This window comes from Halichoerus grypus, chromosome 7 (genome assembly GCF_964656455.1).
Source record: "Halichoerus grypus chromosome 7, mHalGry1.hap1.1, whole genome shotgun sequence".
NCBI classification, from domain to species: domain Eukaryota; kingdom Metazoa; phylum Chordata; class Mammalia; order Carnivora; family Phocidae; genus Halichoerus; species Halichoerus grypus.
The window spans coordinates 106,072,386-106,086,520 of NC_135718.1; the positions used below are offsets into that span (position 1 = coordinate 106,072,386).

The following is a 14,135-nucleotide window of genomic DNA, read 5'->3' on the forward strand; positions in this document are numbered from 1 at the left end:
TATTGCCAATGTAAGACATGAATGCAATCTCCTTGTTATGACTAATAAAACATTGCACACGAAGCTAATAATCCCCTTGACCTCTTAGCATCTTGAATTTTTCTCTTGGGGCATGCCTGCTGCTCATTTCAGATCTGAGTAGTTCCCCAGGAGGTGCATTTGATGCTCTTTGTCCGGAAGGGGAAGCTATTCACATAATGCATTTGGTGTGGTGATGAGAGGAGTATCACACTGTAGTGGCAAAAGTGGCATGGGGTCAAATAAGTAGCGCTTCATGTTGCCGAAGTCTCTGTTCCAGCCCATAACTATCTTTTATATCCAGGAACATAAAATTCACTGTGTGTTTTGTATAAAGTGAAAATAGTGTGGGCTATAATATTATATTAAAATAGCTGTGATGTAGCTGTGGGAAGAATAACTTTTAAAAATATCATCTTTGGTGCTCAACATCATTCATCATCAGGGAAAGGCAAGTCAAAAACAGTGAGGTATCACCTTACACGTGCCAGAATGACTACAATCAAAAGACAAGAAAGAACATGTGTTGGTGAGGATGTGGAGAAAATGGAACTCTCGTGCACTATTGGTGGGAATGCAAATTGATGCAGACACTGTGGAAAACACTATGGAGGTCCTCAAAAAATTAAAGAAAGAAACATCATACAATCCAGTAATTCCACTACTGAGTGTTTACTTAAAGGAAATGAGAACACTAATTCAAAAAATATATGCACCCCTATGTTTATAGCAGCATCATTTACAATAGCCAAGACATGGAAGCAACCCAAGTGTCCATCAATAGATGAATGGACAAAGAAGATGTGGTAGGAAGATAGATAGATGATAGATAGATAATAGATAGATGATAGATAGATAGATAATAGAGTGGAATATTATCAGTCATAAAAAAAGAATGAAATCCTGCCATTTGCAACAACATGGATGGAGCTAGAGGGTTTAATGCGAAGTGAAATAAGCCTGTCAGAGAAAGACAAATACCATATGTGGAATTTAAGAAACAAAACAAATGAAGAAACAAAGAAAAAAAAAGAGACAAACTAAAAAACCAACTCTTAAATACAAAGAACAAACATGGTTGCCAGAGGGGAGGTGAGTGAAGGAACGGGTGAAATGGATAAAGGGCAGTAAGAGTTACAAACTTCCAGTTACAAAGTAAGTCACAGAGATGAAAAGTACAGCATAGGGGATATAGTCAATAAGATTGTAAAGATGTTGTCTGGTGACAGTGACTACACTTACTGTGATGAGCACTGAGTAATGCATAGAATTATAGAATCCAGTTGTACACTGGAAACTAATGTAACACTGTTAATTATAGTTCAATAAAAATAATCATCTTTGTTTAAATAAGGAATAAACTCTTAGTGTGCTAATTATACTGTCAATTTTAGGAGTTTTTTGTCTATATATGTACAGCAAAAGTTTTGATAAACACACATTGAACTGAATTTTCTGAAAAGTCTAGTAAAAGAGTTATGTATATTAAATATATTTTTCATAGATTCCATTTATAAACTAGAGATATATTCTATACCAAAAGCCTTGGATATTGCCAATGTCTCTAGAGGTAGAACCTGGAATACCAATTCACATTTCGACAAATGCTGATTTAAAACAGCATAGATGAAATTTTTTAGCCTATAGGTTTTAGAAAAGCATAATTCTCTATACACCAAAATATACAGTTTGTGTTTAATTTTTAAATTTTATTCTTTACCCTTTCTTCCTGAAGTGTAAACAAAATAAAAAAAATATTTCTCTTTGGAAATAAGAATTATTTTGCGAATTAATTTATGAACATTGAGTTCTTACTAGATGACGGGCACTGTCCTGTGTGCTTTTACATGATTTCATTTAATCCTCATACTAGCTTCAAGAAATAGGTAGTATCTCTCTGTTTCAGATGTGCAAAAGAGGAACCCTAGGCTCAGAGAGGAGGGATGGAATGCTCAGCCTTAACCAGTTAGTAGAGATGGAGCTAAGAGTTGAATTGAGATTTCCGCCTGGCCAACCCTCTCTCCAGAATGGTGAACTTACTTGGTTCTTTTCATCCTGGCTCAGATTGGATATTCATATATGTGTGGATTCGAACTAGTCTCTGCTTTAGAAGCTCCAAAAGTCATATGAGAGTTCATACTTTGTGTCTGGTTGCGGTTGTGGGTCATATTCAGTATTTAGCTGAGAACAAAGTTCCGTTACATCTCCCGTAGCACTATGAGAGGAAATGCCACAGACTCGGTGTCCTGTACCTTGATCAAACCCTTGTCTCTTTTTGCTTTGTGTATCCCAACATTCCTGGGCCTGTGTTTTTTTTTTTTGTGAGTCTTACCTGTGGTTTCCTGCTGAAGCCATGGCCTCGAAATCCTGGCATAGCCTTTCCCACAGATCACGGCACAGAGGCGCTGCCACCTGGAGCAGGCTGTAAGGTTTAAAGGGATTTGGTTCAAAGACCCTTAGAGCAAGGAGGCACATTGCCAGGAGATGCAAAATGAGCTAGAGATTTTGGGCAGGGGCCCTCAGGACAGAGAAATCCACACCATCGTAAGACCAACCCCTCCTAATTTGTCTCAGGTGGGTGGTGTCTATTTTGAGACCCAACAGAAGGTGGGAAGACTCAGCGCTCCTGTTCCTTGTTGAACCCACCCCACTCTTCAAGTCTGAGGCCTACTGGGGTAAAGCCACCATGTACTTGTTTGGACTCCGTCTGTTCCTGGCTCAGGAAACAACCCAGAACTTTCTTCCAGTACTCAGGTCTCTTTTGTGGTGTAGGAAAAGGAAGAGGTTGTGGGAGTTCCCAAGGGACTTTGATGTCCTTTGCTGCTGCAGTTGAGGACTTTGCGTTAGGCTCTTGTTTACCTTATGGTATGTTTCATGTCTAGCTCTCATCCAGTCAGGGACAAAGGACCTCGTATTGCAAGCCGTAACCTATGGGTCTGGATATTTCTTAAGTTATAAAGGAATATTTATTACTTCAAAGAGGGGAAATGAAATGAAGGGAAAAAGACACTGTAAAAAGAGAGTGTGGCTGGTCTTTCCCTCAAAGGAGGAGAGGAAGAAGGGAGAGCTGTGTTGCATTGACCACTGCAAATCATAAAATCACCCTAATTAAGCCAGCAGTGCAAACGGACACTCTATAAACACACCACCAAGACTCAGGAAAAATCAGCCTGCACACAAGGAAGAATTCTTGGTAAAATGGAAAACATGTTTTACCCTTCTCCTCCCCATTTTTAGAAGAGGTTCCTGCCATTAGATATACCCTTCTTTAACCCTGAGGATAGTTTTCCTGGAGCTTCGTCACCCTCAGAACCAGATAAAATCTATAGAAAGGCACAGAGAACATTGTAAGGTCCAGCTCCAGAATCTCATAATGTAGCAACCATGTAGTACCAAGTAACGTAGAGATTTACTCTCAACAGAAATGAAGAGTAATACTGAGCTAAAGGACATAAAATAAAGCTAGAATTACTACATCAAATAATTTCTGTGTGGGACATAAGCTCTCCAGATCATCTCCCAATCTCAAAGATGCTTTCTTTTATACTAAAGGATTTCTAGAGACAGAACTCCCATGGTTTGCTTTGAAAGACTGTTTTATTGTTTTGTTTTTTTTTTAAAGATTTTATTTATTTATTTGACAGAGAGAGACACAGCGAGAGAGGGAACACAAGCAGGGGGAGTGGGAAAGGGAGAAGCAGGCTTCCCGCTGAGCAGGGAGCCCAATGTGGGGCTCGATCCCAGGACCCTGGGATCATGACCTGAGCCAAAGGCAGACGCCTAATGACTGAACCACCCAGGCACCCCGAAAGACTGTTTTATTGTTAATCATCCTAAGCATCTAGGAATATTGCTTACAAATAACTGAATTTCTTGTCCCTCAGTGTTGGCTTATTTTCAGCCATGGGTAGGGTAGCATATATATGCTTGGGGGCACCAGCAGAAATGCATGAGAATAAACAGTTTGGCAGCTTCTAGTCTCAGAAACAATAGACACTGAAGTTGCCTCTCATGTCATACTCCACATGTTAACTGAGAGGTTCAGATAAAATGTTTAGGGGGAAGACAGGAAGATGGGGAAGGATGAACTACATTCTGAACTATGCCAGTTCACAACAGAATGTTAGCTTGGTGTCTCTTGTCCACTTCTCTCCCACTTTGGAGATAAGATTGACTGGCTATGCAGTAATTTATTGTCTCCAGCAATGGTCTCTTTCATTGATCTTCTTGAGAAATTTAAAGAAAGACAGGTCCAAGTGAAAAAAGGAACTGTTGAGGTTAAAAAAAAAAAAAAAGAAAATCTCAGAAAAAGGTGGGACATTCAGTAGCTGAAAGTTATCTTTTTTCATCTAATTTTGATTTTTGGTGTAACCTCGGCTATCTTTTTGTGCCTACTCCATATTTTTCTCATAAGTGTAAAAATAGTGTAACACATTGCTAGCCCGGTGGAAATGATGACTCACACATATATGTGCTTACGCCTAGGTGTGTTTCAGTAGACCAGGAGTGGCCACGGCAGTTTTCGTTTTCTTGACATCTGATGGCCCAGTACTCAGAGAACATCAGCGGCCGACAGTGACTGTTCACCTGACCGATGTCAGTGGGAACAACCACTCTCTTGGTGAGTCTGACAGTGATCCCTTCAGGGCCACTAGAGGATGATCCAATAGATCCTGAAATCAGCTTGGCATCTGACTCTGATATTGTTTGGGACCTTGCCTACAGTACACAGCTGTTGAGAAGATAAAAGGAATGCTAGGTATGGAACACAGTGCTATATGAATGACTTACAGTATTATTCATCTCCTTATTTCTCTTCAGGAACCTATGAGCTGTCATGCCAGCATAACCCACTGGTTATCAATGTGACCCATCACCTGAATGTCCTCTCCCACTGTACCACCTCAGTGCTGCTGAATTTCTCATCCCCATTGGTGGGCATCTCAGCAGTGGCTCTAAGGACATCTTCCCACATAAGTCCTTCAACTCCCAATAAGTGCATCCCAGAGCATGAGGGGCAAAATCATCAGGGACAGAGGTACAGAGTCTCTTTTCTCCTTTTTTTTTTCTTTTTCTTGTGGTTGTGAGGTACTACTATCATTTTCATATATAGCATTTTGTTTTCAGTGGGTGCTTAATCACTAACTAAAAAGTGGGTCTAAAAACTACTAAAAAGACATAAGAGACAAGCAAAGAACAACTCATAGAAGGTACACTTGGGTTTTACATTTTGCTCTTCTTTTCTTAACTGAGAATAATTTTTTTAATGTAAATATTTAACATCTTTACAAGGTCTTAAAATCTTTTTTACATATAAAACCACTGCCTTCAAATCAACATGGTTATATAAACTGCCAAAAATTCTTTGCCAAAAACTCAATGTTCCCTAAGCAATGTATATTTTTCCACTTGTTCCCACCTGGACAGTGTATACAGCAAGTTTCACAATTAGTTTTCAAGGCATGTCGTATAATCAATTGGAGTTACATATGGAAATCAGGAATATATTATCTACATAGGTCTTTCTGTGGACATCTGTGATTGTCATCATCTAGATAGAGGTTTCCTGAACTCTCTGCCTCAGCTAGTAGAGGGATTGTACTTTGTAGTGTTGGTGTGCCCAAGGGTGGCCCGAAGGTAGGAGGGAGCAGGCCATACAATGGTGTGTGCTGCAGGTGGGCTGGACTCATTCTATGAGTGGTCTAATCAATGGAGTGGGACTATAGGTAACAGAGTTCATTCCCTCAAGGAGTGAGGTTTCAGGCAATTAGGATCCCAGTCACAAAAGCTTCCAGGCAGTGCTCAGTCACCAAATAGGAGATTTGATACCACCATGCCCAAACTAGGTATACCAGAAACCGAGATTTGATTAGGGACTGGGAGTAGACAGTAGTGTGTAGTATATCAGTTATCTTTTGCTGTATAGCAAATTATAGCAAAATTTAGTGGCTTATCACAGTTTCCATGAGTGAGGAATTTGGGTGCAACTTAGCTGGGTGCTTCTGGCTTAGAGTCTCTTATGAGGTTGCCATCAAGCTGTTGACCAAAGCTACCACAACCTAAGGCTCAAGTGGAGCTGCAAATTTCACTTCCAAGCTCACCCATGTGGTGGTTGGCAGGCCTCAGATTATCTGCATCCAGGCTCACTCACATTGGTACTAGCAATAGGCATGCTCACATAGGCGTTGTTCAGTTCTTCACCATGTGGGCTTCTCCATAAGCTGCCTGAGCATCCTATGATACAGCAGCTAATGATCCAACAGAGAAAAAGAGCCAGAGAGGGTAAGTACACAGAACACCACCCAAAAGCTAGAGGAGACCATAAAAGCCACCCAAAAGCTACAGGAGGCCATAAAAAAGTTATAGCCTTTTTAAAACATAATGTTGAAAGTGACAATCCATTACTTCTGGCATATTCTTTTCATTAGATATGAGTCAGTAAGTCCAGCCTATACTCAAGGGGAAGGGCATGAATCACTAGGGGCCATGTTAGAGGCCATCTACCACATACAGTAATAATAGTTTGTTAATTGAGTCCTAATTGTGTGCCAGGTGTTGTTGTAAATGCTAGAAAGAGAAAAGCAATAAGGAATAGAGTCTGGATGTTGAAGTAATATTTGTCTGCAACTCTTAAGTATTCTTATTGAGCAAACATCTTCAAATATTAACACAGGAATGTAGACTATTAAAATAACATTGTTTACTAGAATTATTGCCTCTCTCCTAGGTTTTTTCAAATGATTTTCTTTACTGGCTCTACCTTTGGCCTCAAGCCATACAGAATTTCTTTCAGGTCCCTGAGACATGTGTTCTTGATGAGTTTCATGTCTTTGCACATTATGTTCCTACTTTCTTGAATACCTTCCAGCCCTTCTTCACTTCAACTCATACTTCACCATCAGGATTCACCTTCTATGAAATCTTGGCAAATTCCTTGCCTGTTTCCGTAGGGCATTGTACATAACCCACACTCCGCAGAAACAGCTATCCCATTGGGTGATAACTATTTGTTTACTTGTTGTTCTTTTCCACTAAGCTTTGAACTCTCTCTAGTGGAAATTCCATGCGGTATCTTTCAGTACCTAGCAGACAGCCTGGCACATAGTAGGTGTCAGAAACACTGTTGAATGATAGTAACAGACTTTATCTCTAAATGCTGGATGGAACAGAACTAAACAAGAAAACCAGAAAAAGTAGAAGTCATAGCCTCTCCAGACCTGAGGGACAAGAATTCCCCTCACCATCACAGCTGTGAAGTTCTGACAAAGAAGGAGATTAATTGTGATCACTGCTGCTCGTTCACTTATTTTCATTTGGCACTGTGGGAAAAACAAGCTTTATATGCATGCATGCAAACCAGTAGAAATAGGATATGATTCTCCAGTTTACACAGAGTGTATGTGGAATGCACAAGCATTTCCAAACCACATATGACTGACAGGAGCCATGCAAATTGGCTTCCCTTCTCAGCCAGCAAATCAGTGCAATATAGTAAATTTTGATACACAGGGAACCTAATAGATTTCATATATTTTCTTTGTGAACAGATTTAAAATCTGAATCCCTATGTACTCTCAAAAAATAGAAGATTTTTTTTATATCTTTATATCAATCCCAGTTGTAGATGTGGATAGATCATAATATGAAACCCTCAAATTCTGGGCATAGTGAGAGGGATTCCTGGCTACCTCATTTTTACCCCTTATGACCTGAATTCCATTAATACTAAAATGGGCAATGGAGAGCTGACAGATGCCTGGCAGTAGAGGATGTATTATCCACTCTGTATTTAACCATTAATGACCAATGGCCCGTCCCTCCTACAATCTGCATCTTTAAACCTGCCCGACTGGCCCACAGAATCTCAGCTGAAGGCCAATAAACCTGTCTGGCTCTCCAGTGATGTTTATGATCTTTACCTTGGACCCTTTAGCTTTGATCTCTCTCTTCATCTTGTTTCTCGTTCTGCTATGATGGCTACCAGTTTATGACCCTTTGGGCTTAGTCTACTGATAATGAACCATTAGTCTTGAAAACCAAGTTTTGTGTTCCTGGTTTTAGCCACTGGTGCTCAATTAGAGCTCAATTCACTCCTTCTTTCTGGCTGTTTCTAGCTCTAGCCACTTAGTTATGCCACTGCTGCATAACCTGCCACAGCATCCCATGAGCTGGAGAATCAGGCAGACCCCCAACCATGCCAGGATTGTGTTGATGGCTTTGGGAAGTGGGAACCACTTTTGTGATTAATGCAATGAGATTTAGAATGTATCCAAGATATACTCCAGGCACTGATAGGTTACTTTGAGTAAATGAGAGGAATTAGCTTCCAGATAATCAGGACTCTAATTTAATCAGGACTCTTATTACCTACTTTGGAAATTCACACAGTCAAGTTTAGAAGAATTTACTAATAGGCAAGAATTGCTGATGGGCGTGTAATTTCTCCTACAACAGAATTTTGTTCTTCTAGTTACATGAACATAATGTAATGGAAACATTGATTGTAACTTCTCTACTCCTACAAGATGATAAATGCAACAGATCCCCCAGCATTGAATCTTCTGAGGATGAACATCATCTCCTTCTCCAGGGCATGGGCTGATTACAATGGTTGAAACTTCTGACCACTCCTTTCTTTGCAACATTTGCACTTTCTGTCTTTTTTTTTTTTCCTTTGGACAAAACTGCAAAACTTTATTGAGAGAATTTTAACCATTTTTCAACACAAGAACAAAACTTTACTGAGAGAATTTTAGCCACTTTTCAACACAAGAACAAAACTTTACTGAGAGAATTTTAGCCACTTTTCAACACAAGAAGTGCCCACGTGGCTTCAGCCTGTCTTCGTTTAAATCTGCGGTTTCCATTCACCTGCCTCGGGCATCTTAAGGGGCTCTAGATTTGCAAGTCCCCTCCCTTTGACAGCAGGACCATCTCCACGCTCACCCCCAGTCTTTTCACCAGCCAGTTCCTTTTGATTAGGTTCCGGGGCAGGCCCTTGAACCACAGATGCTCCTTTTTTCTCTTGATCAGGTATAATAATTTCCTTACGTTCAGTCGGTGGCTCCTCCCCTTGAGGTTGCTCAGCAGGAGACAGCTGGGCAACCACAGGCCCAACCGGCTGCGAAGATTTTTCATCATCTCGTCTTGCTCTAGGTCTGAATGTTGATCTTACTTGCCAACTCATATTCCTCACAACTGAATCGCAGACACCAAGAAGGAATCCAGACAGTAAGACGCGACCTGCACAGCTCTGCACCCCAGGCACAATTGCACTTTCTGTCTTTTTGATTTTTTCATCGACCTTCTCCATAACAGGTTGCAGTGTAATCTCCCAAACAACTGTGCTTCCTTAACTTTTCTTTGTATTTCAAAGAGTTCTGGCTTTTTATAATTTGATGTTACAGAATTAGGTGCATAACTGCTTGTGACTCTTTTATCTTCATTAGGATCATACCTTGTGCCAACCCTTTTGCTCTGTTAAATGCTTTTGGCTTTGTATTCTACTTTGTCTGGAATTTAAATTTCCATCCCTGCTTTCCTTCTGTTTATATTTATTTGGTAAATACTTGCCTTTCATTTATTTTTAACATTCTGCTATCTTCATTGCCAATGAGCCCAGGGCATATTGCTCCATGGTACTGTTTATTCTGAAAATTTATTTCATGGTCCTCAAGCTTCTAGTATCTTTAGGACCCTGTAGTATTTTTACCTTTGGGACATTTATCTTCCAGGATTCCATGGCCTTTGCCAGTGGTTCTCCCTCGCCGCCCACTCTCTCCCACCCCACTGGACCAAGACCCTCATACTTCCTGACCTGAAGTCTTAAAGTCAGTAATGAAAGGGTGGTACTGATGAGGACTAAAGGACAAAAAACAGATCTGTGACCCCTGAAACGCAGTGCCCAGTTTGCCAATCTCAAGAGAAGCCAGAGAATGAGGAAAGAATGACCCTTTCCCTCTCTCCTTTTAGCATGGCTTTATTCCTTATTTGCTTTTTTTTCCCCCCCTCATGAAAAAAAATGCATGCTTTGGCTTCCAGTGATGTTTCTCAATTCAACTCCAATACATTTTGAAATCAGGAGGAAATCCTCACAGATTCCAGCTGTCCGTCTTGGTTTTTGATACTGATAAGAGTTTTCATATTTTTTCTGTTGGAATTTAAGTGGGAAGCAGGGGAAAATGACCTCATAGCATTCTTGTGAGATTAACCGAGAAGCATACATGTGGAGTGCATAGCACATGCTAGCACCAGGCAGGAGCACCACCCATATAAGCTTTCACACTATTCCTCATCTTTGTTTTTCTCCATTCCTCTTTTTACAAGGTGTGCCACTGATCAGTTTCTTGCTTCTCAGCTCTCAGGTCACTCTCAGCATGTGCATGTGTAAATACTAGAACAGGATTTCATTGATATTTATCCTTTGCCAGCTGGCACAGTGTTCAGCTTTGTCAGAAGTGGGTAATGGAGAGATACTACAGGAGGAAGGGCTTCTCTTCCTGGCTTCAGCGAGCTTTCTTCTCTTTTGCGGCTGTGCCATGCTCAGCAGCGGTGTAAAGAACAGCTTCCATTAAGTCAGCAACCACTTGCGTTCCCAGGGTATGTATTTCTAGTTGGCTCTTCATCACCATCAACCAAAAGTAATGCTTGTTATTTATCCCACTGCATGTTATAGACTGCTAGCATCCCATTTCCCATTGACAAGGAGCTCCGCATTGTACTCAAGCCCAAAGGTACAACCAAACAGATCCCCAGATCTGACCTTTGTGAATCTATCTCCTGGTACCACATACAGGTCCATTCTATGCCAGTCGGGGTCCAGTGAGGACACAGTAATTAGAATAGGGAGAGTTTAATATAAAGAACTATTAACTACTTAGGGGAACTACAAAGGATTAACTACTTAAGAGAACCCTAATGAATAGAAGAATGGGGGATAAAGGGAGCAGTCATTCCATTTTCCATTTAGAGGTGAGGGAAGAGTATCAGAGGAAGGAACAAATGTGGAAAAGGCTCCCCACCTAAGGCTATGATTTGGATCTCATCAGAGTGGGTTTGGCGATGGCACAATGGATGACACAGAAGTTTGCTGAGGTTTTAGAGTCTGGGGCCAGCAAGCAGGAAACCACCCACTGGAGTGCTGATCAAAGCTTCTTTGGAAGCTGCCTGCTCAAGCACTCTTGGGACTTCTGGAAAGCTGCCCTTGGGGTGCTGCTGACACTTTCTGGAGGTCACCCACTGGGCACTGGTGAAACTTTCTGGGAAGTCTATCAGTGGGTCGCCTTTGAGGCTTGCTCCAGCTAGAGTGCTGGTAGACCTTGCTGAGCTGTGCAGGGTGTCCCTGAAACTCCTTACAGCGTGAGCACCACCGGACTGAAGCCCTGTCAGATGTCAAGTGCTGCAGAGGCCAGGAGGGGAAAACACATGGGAATCTAGAAGAGATGCCCCTTCTTCCTGGAAGTCTCTCCAGTTACATCTACTGGGAACACGTGACATTACACTAACGGGCCAAAGAGCAATATTTACATGGTGCATCTCTAGGATTGCAAAGTGGCAGGAAAGATCTTGTCAAGGAACCCAGAAGAAATCCCATTTTTGTTCTTTGCCTTTTACGTTCCAGCTAAGATTTCCTTTAAGGTCCTGGCTTTAATCTTCAGACCACTTTTCAGTATAACTTCTAAATAGATTTGACCTAACTAGAAATGCATATTTTCTTTTTTTAATGTTTTGAACTTATTTTAAGTCCAAGGCAAACATGAAGTATAAATACCTCATTAACTTATTCAGTATAAATATACATTCTGATTGAGATAGAAAACAAGTAATAGATATTCATAAATAAAAAATTGTTGTGGGTTCTGAGGTTTACCTTAAACTATAGCTTATCAACGCCAAGTATTCCAATCTACTATTGAATGATATTAATTATTTCAAATGAATATCCATGTAGAAACCTAAGTTCTTTCTTCTCTCTCTTGTTCTCACTCTCATTCTTTCTCATTAACTATATATAGTCATGCTTTGATCCTTTTTTTCATTGTGGATAACTGAAGGTAGATTCGTGTAACAATTTAGGTCTAATACAATGGATATGTGTGTGAGAGTGTGAGTGTATACCTTGTGTATGCTTACTATATTTTACTTCAAGTAGAAGAAAGTTTTTGAAAATTTTAATGTAAGTTGATTTGTAAAACCAATTATTCTATATGGTGTGTGTGCATGTGGTTTGAGTGTGTGTGTGTGTGTGTGTGTGTGCATGTATGTCTCTGTATAGAAAGAGATGGACCATTCATCATTCAAAAATATTTATTAAATGCCTACAATGTGCCAGGAATCATTTTTCGGTTAAGGAAACAGACTCAGAGTGTACAAATTCACCTTATTTGAGATTAGCAAAACTAAGACTAGGATCCAAGAAATTTGTTTTTAGTAAAGGAACGTTCCATTATAAGAATAGAAATTGTTTCAGAAATATATCCATGTCTACTACCATCCAAGAAACCCTGCTGCCCTCCCTCAAATTATATTTGGAAAAAAAGCATGAGGGAAGAACAGAGATTCTAAGAGCAACATCTTCTCATAGAAATTCCCTATTCTTAGTAGGTGGATTATCTAAGCAGCTGTCTTACTAGAAAATGTCCCCTCAACTCTCCATTATCTAGTTACACCATATCCATTTTAGCAATGATCCATATCCATCCATATTCTCTTCCCTAGTCCATTTTTCCTTATTCCAAACCTGAGCCACCTTTAGAGCCACCTTCTCCATGGCTCAACTAGAATTATTATTCATTAAAGTGAAATTTAATCAGTAATATCTGTTTCCTGGAAAATCATAAAATCATATAAAATCTAAAAATAAAAACCGTGGCTATTGTTTAAAAAATCTGTATTCTGATTCTTTTCATAATATTGGATAATTGAGAGTTAATTGTTTTAGCAATTTTGGTCTAGTAAAATGTGGCTATATGTGCATGTGTGTATGTGTATTCACTTTATACGAGACAATCTTTTGGAAAAGGTTAATGTGTAATGAATTATATAACTACATTGTATTTATTTATTTATTTATTTTTTTATATAACTACATTTTAAAATGATTTGGCTTTTTAAACGATTGTGCCATTCAGAAGGGTATTATTTTTTAAGTAAAAAATAAATATTTTTGTAAAGAGCAATGTCATCCCCAGATTTTCTCCTCTTTCTTTCTTTTTCTTTTTCTACATTAATCTGCATTTTTCTATTTACTTAAAGCAAACTAAACATGAACACATAAAGTCTGAATCAAGAAAACATAATGAACACATACACTGTGCTCTTGTATGATTCTATATTCAAAGCAACAACTCTTAAAATTTACCTTTTGCATTGAAAACATTTACTACTAGGCTGCTATTATGGATATCAGTTGGCGTTCAGCTTCTGACTCTCATATACTTAACATAAAAATGTACATGTACATAATTAAAATACCTGTCATGTTTTGTCAACCATGCTTGTGTAAAGATGAGAATCAGGTCATTTTAAAACTGAGTAATCGGGGCACCTGGGTGGCTCAGTCGTTAAGCGTCTGCCTTCTGCTCAGGTCATGATCCCAGGGTCCTGGGATCGAGCCCCTCATCGGGCTCTCTGCTCAGCGGGAAGCCTGCTTCTCCCTCTCCCACTCCCCCTGCTTGTTTTCCCTCTCTCGCTGTGTCTGTCTCTGTCAAATAAATAAATAAAATCTTTAAAAAAACCAACAACAACTGAGTAATCAAAGAATAATGTGTATCTGGTTTGGTTGGGAATGCCTCAGGATGCAGGGACACCTGCAAATTTATGGACATGTGTACTAGTATAGTCAACTCTGTTGTCTCTGGGTAGCCTCTATTCTTCAGATTCTGTTTCCTAAAGCAGGGACTGCAAAACTAAATAATCCAGGGAGAAAAATCATAGCTATTACCAAATAACTCGTAGTTTCCTGTCTGCAACTTATGACCTTTAGTAATATGCTGGGCTAATGCTATATCTCAGGCTGACTTACCCTAGCTGCCTCATCTCTTTCAACCCCCCCTTCAATAGCACCCCTGTGCTGTGACAAAAAGATGTTTTTAGCCTTAGAAAGTTCTTGAAAATGT

The 14,135-nt window shown here is 39.8% G+C and overlaps 1 protein-coding gene across 1 annotated transcript in view; it reads left to right on the forward strand.

The window, feature by feature from the left end:
- The window catches only part of PAPPA2 (pappalysin 2), a 293,756-nt gene that overhangs the window by 188,627 nt on the left and 90,994 nt on the right, over positions 1–14,135 (forward strand). Inside the window, exons 13-14 of the mRNA XM_036117179.2 lie at positions 4,504–4,639; positions 4,840–5,056. Coding sequence (XP_035973072.2) covers positions 4,504–4,639; positions 4,840–5,056 — 353 coding nt within the window. The remainder of the gene's footprint in view (positions 1–4,503; positions 4,640–4,839; positions 5,057–14,135) is intronic.